Genomic DNA, 9,435 nt, shown 5'->3' with positions numbered 1-9,435 from the left:
TTAGTGGTTGGCTCCACTTAGGGCCTGTTTGGCAGGGCTCTGGCTCCTCTGAAAATGGCTCCGACTTTGGCTCCTCTGAAGGAGCAGCTCCTCTGAAGGAGCTGAAGCCGTTCTGGAAAACGTTTGGCAAAACGGCTCCTTCTGTTTTTGTAGAATGGATGAAAGAGGGTGAATGTCCATATTGCCCTTGCTTTAACTTGGTTGTACATATGATCCTTGATGTCACTTTGTCAAACGACTGGCCAAAATTAACAAGGATAACATGTAAAATAACGTTACCTACTAATAGTGTTCATTAGACTACAATAACGTTTACAAAAGTAGGAATGATATTGAAATATCATCAAACTACATGATCATGGTGATCTAGAAAGGAAAATTGATCTAGAAACGAAAAAGGGCTAAATCAAACACCGTATGGGCCAAGGCCCAAAACGACCTACACCACTATCTACCTACGAGAAGCCATACGTTCTTCTCTAATTAAAAAAAAAGTTGTATGCATCCTCATCCTCTCGTATACAACCGCTGCCATCGCTTGATTTGCGCTTGCACCGCCACCCGATCTGTGCTCGCACCCCATGCAGCGCTTCCGCTCCCACGCCGCCGCGGGCTCTCCCATGAGATGCTTGCCCACGTCGCCGCTCGCCGGCACAGTGGTGCAAGCGTCCGCGCCGCTGCTTGCCGCTTCGCTCCACGGTGACGCATCACGCCGGCGTCGCCTCGTAGCCGAGCAAGGAGCATGGAGGAGGGTAGCCGCGTCTTTGCTGCCGTAATCGTCACACGAAGCCGCGAGAAGCCACGATTTGGGGCTTCACCTTCGCAGTACAAAAGGGCTCTCGCTCCCCCATACGGCTCCTCCGGTGAAGCTATTCTCAGCAATGGCGTTTGGTATGGCTCCTCCAGGAGCTGGAGCCGGAGCCGCTTTGGGAGCCATACAAACAGGCACTTAGTGGAGCGCTGTCCGTCCGAGTTCGATCTCCGGCCAGGACAGCTCGGGTGTTGGACAGGAGTTTTCCCTCAGAGGGGTCTGAGCACGTGACTGTGTGAGGTGTATATGTGAGTTGCTCAGTAGGCACGTTTTTTTTTACGATTAGGGCTTCGTAGGCGTGTTCCGAGACCGTTCGAACAACCTCATCCGTGTACGAGCGTGTGGTCAACACGAGTGCCCATTTATATGCTATGCCAAACTCTCTTGCAAGTGTAATTATTTCTATTTTTGCAAATTTGGTAATAAGGGAAATGATCAGGAATAGTACGAGGTAGTATGGGTAGGCACAAAAGCGATGTGATATTCCTTTTTTGTTGCAGTCAAATGTCGTATGACATGAGCACTGCATTGGCTTCAGTAGTAGTAGTACAGGATTGATGGACTCGTTAGGTTTCTTTAGGAGCATGTATTAACTACGGTTTGACCCTCTTGGCTTCACTGAAGAATTCAAGAATCTACTCTATTTACCACGGTTTGACTCGTTTGGTACAGAAGGAAGCGTTATCCTGAAAACCAATTCCCCAGAAGAGGCCTTGAAGATTTTCACCCGGTACATGCACGTCATTCCAAATACACGCTTTGCTCTTCTCTCCCACTTTTCTCACTAGCCTCCTACACCGCTCCTACAAAAGGGACCTTCTCCCCTATGTGTTCACCTCCGTATTCTTGAGAGAAACTCTTGCGATCTTCCATTGTCTCCAGGCTCCTGGTTCCAGTCACGCCACTCGCCACCCTCTAGTCCAAGGACCGATTGAGGATGAGCTCTGTTGGGAGTCAAGACTCCATGGACAGCGTGGATTATGCCTACCTTTCGGATGGCTTTGTGGAAGCGCCCACTCTCACCTCCAAGGAAATCGAGGATGTTAGGGTACTCTATGCTCCATCTTGATAATTCTCGCCCCTCTATATGCCTTGCCTTTCACGCATTTTGTAAAACTAGTCTCCGCGCCATTTCTATATGTCATGTTGGATTTTAGAAACCTGACATCTAAATCTTGGCAGCTGTGGATGGGTGTGTTTAACCCTGAATTTGTTCATATTTTCACTAGTTAACGGTTCCATGTTTTTAGTATTTGATTCACCTATAAAGAAAATATGTATAAGGGTATAGCTATACGTAATACAAAAGTGTGTGTGTGTGTGTGGGGGGGGGGGGGGGGGGGGGGGGGGGCACAAACGCCACAAATTGGTGCTAATAAAATCTCTTCCAGTGAACGAGCCTGTGGCTCAGTCATCGGGTCCGCTCCGTGGAGCGCTGCCCACCTGAGTCCAGCTGGGACGGCTCAGGTGTCGCATGAGGGTTTTTTCTCAGAAGGGGGTTGCGCGTGTGTACGTGTGTCGTTCAGACAACCTCATTCGTATTTGAGCGCTCTTATGTGTTGTACCAGTGTTCTGATGGTGTTAAAAAGAACTCTCATGCAAATCCAATTATTTCTATTTTTGCAAAATTGGTAAGGGAAATGATCAGGAATAGTGAGGTTAGTATGTGTAGGCACAAAAGCAATGTGGTATTCCTTTTCTGTTGCAGTCAAATATCGTATGACATGAGTACTGCATTGGCTTCACTGCTTTAGTAATCAGTAGTAGTACAATATTGATTGACTGGTTAGGTTTCTTTTGGAGCATGTATTAACTACGGTTTGACTCCGTTGGGTGCTTTGAAGCATCTACTTACTGTACTTACCACGGTTTGACTCGTTTGGTACAGAAGGAAGCTTTGAAGATCATGAAAACCAATTCCCCAGAAGAGGCCTTGAAGGTTTTCACCGAGGTACAGGTACGTGCACGTCATTCCAAATACAATCCAGCACAAAAATAAAAATAAATTGAGCACCGATGTTTTTCCACCTGATGCATCAATTCAAACCGGAAATAGCTTACGCACAACGATTCACATGGCGATGCAAGCCTTGTCGAAGATGTTGTGCGGCATGCATCGATCACTGTCACTGATGATACGTCCGCAATCTTGTTGCGCACCTGTCTTCACTGCAGGGCTCAGAGGTCATCAAAGCTGACCTGGCGAGGGAGAAGGCCCACACCCAGGCGATGCCTCCAAACGGTGCTGATGCAAAGGCCAACGGCACGGTGCAGCCCCCACCGCCGAAGAACTGAGACGAAGGCCATGCCTTCCTGCCTGCTGCTCGTCAGGGGAGCCAAAATAACAGCATAACAGTCTTTTATTCGATCCAAACCAGTGCTCTTGCTGCATGATCGATCGATCCTCACACCGCATAGATGGGTTTGCTCGATCGTTTCCGATTTTTCTTCGGCCTCTTCATGTCCATCCCGCTTGACCATGCATGCATGTGTGTGTCGTCGTTCTCGCTCAACGTGTGGCGCCGCCAGTCGTTTTCCGCTGTGAACAGCTTGCGCAGGTTCGATGAGGCAGCCGCTCAATACAGTGGTTCGGGAACATTACACATCCCATATACGCGATATACTGTGATAAGCACGTGCTTAGCATTTTAAGCGTTTGCACTAGATGGTATATGATTGGTTGAATAAGAAAGAAAAGGATGTGGCTAACGCAAGCACACAGCAGGGCCGTCTCCTTCCTTGCGTCTTCTTCCCCGTGCAGCCCCCCTTCCCCTTCTTGCTCCTCGTCTGTGCCTTCTCCCTCTCCGGCAACCCTCGTGATTTTTTTTAAATTTTAATATTTTTTCGAAACTAATTTTAAATTTAACACTCTTGTTTTTTTAAACTAACATTTTTTGCCGCGCCTATTATCCTGGCGCGGCCAAATGCCTGTACCGCGTCATGCATGGCGGCGCGGCAGAGGACTGACGTGGCGGCGACCAGAAACGCTGACCGCTGACGTGGCAGGGCTCTGCCGCGCCATCGATCTTGGCGCGGCAGTGCCGCGCCCTGATCCGTGGCACGGCAGAGCCGGGTATGGTTGTGCCGCGCCAGATCCCACGGCGCGTCAGTGACGCGCCATAGACCACGGCGCGACAGTGACGCGGACAGACAACAACCAGCTACAATTGAGTTGTTGTCGGTGCTATACAAAACTATAAGTGCTATACAAAACGAACATGAAGCAAATAAATGGACGACAAGTTACCACACAACATTTTCATTGGTTTATGAGTCTACAAGTTTTCGACGACAATATTCGTTCGACATAAGTTCGACGTAATGAACTAAGTCCCACGAATGTTAGGATCCCTTGAACGCCTCTTAGAAACCTCGTCGTCCGAAGAAGAAGGGGGTCGTCGTAATCCACATCAAGAAGGGAGTACAACTGGTGCGGCGTGGGAGGGGTCATCCTGTTACACAATGATAAATAAAGGGTTAGAGTATTCAAATTAACAATTTTCAGATTAACATTATGTAGCATTACAAAATTTGAACTACTTGTTATGCAATACGAACACAATATGAAATCACCTGCTGTCTTCTATGCCGACTAGCCTTGTGGCCAGATTGTTTGCAAATGGAGCAAAATTCCTTGCCACGGGTCTCGTTGAAGTCTCCCCCGCCGTATATGTCTTCGTCGTACCCTCTCATAGCGTCCATGTCCCCCTTCAGTCACTTCTTCTTCCTCCTATCTTTCCCTACCTTCATTAGATCTGGATGCGGTACGTAATCATAACCATTATAAGGTAGCCACTGTGTTGGGACAAGGTATGGCTCGAAGCTCATCTCCCAAATACTAACGGTGTTCGAACGGAGATACAAGGGTGACATATGACAGATCCTCATAGTTCTAACCGCGAACCCTGCAGGCCGTGATCATATGAGAGCATGGGGCATGCATGATCTAAGGGAAGTTGCAACTGCACTCTACCTTTTCAAGATCAACTCGGTAGTTTCGTCCACTATAATGTTCGTCGCCCAAGCTTGTGCCACCCTTGCCCCGTACACTAAAGATATGGCGGCAGGGGTCCATATGGCTCGGCGGTGTGCTGCTTGACCAATTCCTCGGCCTCCTTCAAATGTTCAGCTCCGGCCTTTCCAAAACGCCCCTGCTCAGCTATATTTCTCTGCGTAAGTTCCCACCTTTTCAAAAAATATTCGTTGCACTTATAAAAGGAGAACTCAACAATTTCAGACATAGGCAACGATCGAACTCCGGTGAATACACGGTTGAAGGACTCCGAGAAGTTAGTGGTCATGATGCCATACTTGAAACCCCCCTCGTCATACGCTAACGCCCACTGAGCCTTCTGTTCCATCTGGGCCTCTAAGTACATCACCAATCATGTCCTCCTCCTCCTGCTCCTCCTCTTCCCGTTCGAACTCATTCACATCGAAGTCATTTCTTATACAGCCTACTGCAGTTGAATAAAACTGCTCCTGCGTCAACTGACCGTCCAAATCCAGGTTATCCTGAGTTGCTTCCCCTTCGACCCCTAATTCTTGTTCATTGCCTCCAAAACCATCAATGGACGGGCCGTCCTGAACACCATGCATCCTGTATCCATTCTCCACCACCACCTCAGCCATGGGCACATTAGAACCTTGGAGAACCCTAGTGTAGCGGGACCAGTGAGCAGGGTCGCGCAAGGGCATGAGGACATAGTGTGCCCTAGTCTTTCCAGTATCAAACCTCCCCTTCAGTGTGAAATCATCGCTAAACTTTGTATTCAAACGGACACAAAGGTCGTTGAAGCTAGGAGGTTCATCAAACCATTCCAATTCTTCTTCCATATCCTTAAACATACCATCTTCTCTCCTAACACTTCCTCCATACAAAACTCTAACACAACAATCCATCTGCAAAAGCATTTCAAAAAACTTCATCAAGTTGTCGAAAGCATTTCGTCCACTATAACTATATTAACTAATCAAATATTAACATCTATACAAAGTTAACTATAACAACTAATTAGACTAAATCCAATGTACAACTAGAGTCAATAACTGTACTAACTAAACTGCCTAACTTTACTACATATACTAACTTATTATATTACATATACTAACTAAACTAACTAACTTTACTAGCTATACTTTAATAATTTTACTAACTTTATTAACTGTGCTAACTATATTAGTGGAGTACCTCGCTGCAGCGCGCAAGACCGGGCCGGGAGGCGCGGGCGTAGGCCTAGGAGGGCAGCCACCGTGGATGACCGGAGGGGGAGGTGCACTGGCGAGCGGGCGCGGCGAATGCACCGGGCGGCCGGCGGCTTGGCCGCCTGGCTGGCGCAGGCGGGCTGGCTGGTGTGGGCGGACGCGGCCGTGGCGGACGGTGTGTTCGGCGGCCAGGCTGCCTTGCTGCGCTGCTCGAGGAACGGCGACTGCTTGGGCACGCGGGCCGCAGCGTAGGTTATACCCGGCTATACCGCGCCACGGATCAGGGCACGACACTGCTGCGCCAAGATCGGTGGCGTGGCAGAGCCCTGCCACGTCAGCGGTCAGCGCTTTTGGTCGCCGCCACATCAGCCCTCTGCCGCGCCACCATGCATGGCGCGGCACAGGTATTTAGCCGCGTCAAGGCAATAGACGTGGCCAAAAGTGTTAGTTTTTTTAAAAAAAACCGACAGTGTTAGATTTAAAATTAGTTTCGAAAAAGTGTTAAAATTAAAAAAAAATCACCCTCGCCGCCGCCAGCCGTCCCACCACAGCGAGCTAGGGTTTCGCCGGAGCTTTGTGGCCGCGGCCGTGGCCTTAGAGCTCCGGCGAAACCCTGGCTCGCCCACTGCGCCACCTTCTTCCCCTCCCCCAGCCCCCGTCCCGACTTGGCCCGGCCACCTCCACCACCTCACCAGGGGCCCTAAAGCTTCCACCGGCCTCCGATCCTCACCGCCTAGCTGGCCTTCCCTCCCCCAAAACCCTTTCATTCTAAGGCCACCGGAGTTCGGGAAGATGAAACAGAGAGCTCGCTGGAACCCTAAGGAGCAGATCCAGGGGGAGGAGGAGGAGGAGGAGGAGGCTTACCTCGCTGGCGCCGCCGCCGCCAGAGGGGAGAGGGAGGGAGGAGCCGCATGGGGAGGAGGTGGGGCGCCGGCGCGGGCATGAGGATAGGGGGAGGGGGTTGCCAGAGGACATCACGGGGCGCCGATGAGGACCTCGCCGGGTGCCAAAGAGAGAGACACACACAAAGAGAGAGGCGCGCATGCATCTGAGGCAGTGGGTCGGATAAGGTGCCCGTACGTTTTTAAGTCATTACCAAAAAAACTGGATTACAAATTACTTTTGTAGTCATGGCAAAAGAAAAAAAAAAGCAAAGGAAACATTGCTCGCTCTGCTGGTCACGCAACGTCGATTGGTGCCCTGGCGCATGGTTGTTTCTTGTAGAAAGAAAGGCCCGTTGGGCCGCAACATGCTAGCCATTAGGCCGTTCCCAACAGTGAGTTGACGTAGTTAGCTGACTAGGATTCAAAGTGACACAGAGGAGAGAGAATGACCAAAAAGTAAGTCACCGTGCTTGCTTCCTCGCTAGCTCGGAGCGGACGAAATCACGCAAGCACACAAGTTTGCCTGTGCTGCCCTCCTTTCTCAATTATAATCAACTAACAGTGTGCCCCCACACATTGAGAAGAGAGAATATGCAAAAAAAAAAAAAAAAAAAAAAAGCGGAACCTGTGTTGATGAGTTGACACCAAATAGCTAGAAACTGGCTAGATTGTTGGGGATGCCCTTATCATGCTAAGAGTAAGACCAAGGCAACTGCAGCAGGACTCCAACGCTGTCTAGGGTTGTTTGGATTATGCATTGGCAGGCACGTGTAGCCAAGCAGCAATCTCTACCGTCAGGCGCTCAAAATCCACGACCTAGTTTACTACCTAACCAAACAAAGTTACCTAGATTTGTTCTCAGTCTCACTGCTTTCAACCTTAGTCGCACCTCTCCTAGTGACTTAGTGAGCTTTGGGGGTAGGAAGGAAGCTACAAACTAGCATCCAATGGCTAGCGGCCTTGTGTTTGGTAGTGGAGATTAGAAGTAAGCATATCATTACATTCAAAACAAGTAAGCATATCAAAAATAAAAAGGGTATTCAGAATGGAAATTTTCTCGGATATGGCCTCATTTGAAATGTAGAAAATTTAATGTTTCTTGTGTTTTTCTTATAAAAATAAACTGATTTATTTGAAATTCCTGCATTTTTAATCGGTCCTAAATGTGTGAGCTAAGAATACGGGCATGTCAGATTTTTCTACATTTTTCATGTTTTTGTTTGATATCGAGAATACGGTATGCGTTCAGAGAAATATAAGAAATGGAGTCAGGCAAGATAGGATTTTCCCATCATGTTTTCACCCCTAGCAGAGCACACTACTACAGAATGTTACTGTAGGGGCGGCTGCGCCAGCCGTCCTTCCCAGGGTGTTCCTACAGAGGGTGCCTCTGTAGAGGCGGTTTCCTAACCGCCCCTGCAGTGCCCTCTGTAGGGGCGGCTGGTGTTTTCAGCCGCCCCTACAGTTCCCTCTGTAAGGGCGGCTGGTAATATCAGCCGCTCCTATAGTGTACTTCTTTAAGGGCGGCTGTATCACTAGCCGCCCCTGCTGTGTGTATTTGTAAGGGCGGTTCAATCAAGAACCGCTCCTACAGTGGATTTTTCAGCAAAAAAAAAATAATTCAAATTCAAATTTGACCACACATATATATATAATTCAAATTCGAATCTGACCGCCACAAATATACATATATACATCCATAAACACAAGACCATCATCACAAATCATAATTCACAAAAGTCCATCATTACAACATAGTCCATTATGAAGTCCATCATTACAACATAGTCCATTAAGATATCCACAAGTCCACATGCAAAACAAAGTCCAAACCGTTTCAAAGTCTGATCCAAATCATACCATAAGTCCACATTGTCATCAACGGCCTAGGGCTAACCTATCAGTCTCCCAAAGGTGTTGGTACAGAGGATTACTACCTAAGTCGGAAATAAGATGATGGTAAGTGCCTTTATGATACACAATCTGGTCCATTATAAAGTTGCAAAGATCGCCGACCATCTCTAAGAGCTCATCATCCTTGTATGGGTTCCTTCTCGTGTCTTTCTCTTTCTCCAACTACAAGAGAAAGAGTTTAGGTTTGCTATATCACAACATATGCGGACTTTTCATACTACGAGCGAAGAGGTTCAAACTTACCAGATTGGGGTTTCTGTTGTAGCCACCGATGGTACTCATCATAATACATGTGTAGTATCCACAATGTAGACTCCCACGCTTCTGCTTGGGGCACTGTGTGTTTTGCATATGGAGATGTTAAGTAATGCTATTGACAGACACGTAATATATGGAGTACCAAAGTAAATGACACTTACCGCACATAGAGTTTTGACATATAACTTTTCCTTCCTATTTGGATGATGCATCCCCTTATGTTCCTGGACATAGTGCCTGAATGCCCTGTTCCAATGGTTTTAGCAAATACAACTTGTTAGTATCCCACATTAAACCTTACAAGTATGTATACAAACATAGTAGCTAAAATGAGGATTGTCAATATATATACGTCTTGACAAT

The 9,435-nt window shown here is 47.9% G+C and overlaps 1 protein-coding gene across 1 annotated transcript; it reads left to right on the top strand.

Annotated features, from left to right (window-relative positions):
* Positions 1-1,748: 1,748 nt before the first annotated feature.
* Positions 1,749-3,106, top strand: LOC136497116 (uncharacterized). Its single transcript, XM_066492900.1, has 3 exons — positions 1,749-1,859; positions 2,700-2,768; positions 2,987-3,106. The coding sequence occupies exons 1-3, from the start codon at positions 1,749-1,751 to the stop codon at positions 3,104-3,106; spliced, it is 300 nt and encodes a 99-aa protein (XP_066348997.1).
* Positions 3,107-9,435: the final 6,329 nt, after the last annotated feature.

This window comes from Miscanthus floridulus, chromosome 12 (genome assembly GCF_019320115.1).
Source record: "Miscanthus floridulus cultivar M001 chromosome 12, ASM1932011v1, whole genome shotgun sequence".
Lineage (NCBI taxonomy): Eukaryota > Viridiplantae > Streptophyta > Magnoliopsida > Poales > Poaceae > Miscanthus > Miscanthus floridulus.
The sequence above is the reverse complement of the archived record's forward strand: the minus strand, read 5'-3'. Positions and strand labels throughout refer to the sequence as shown.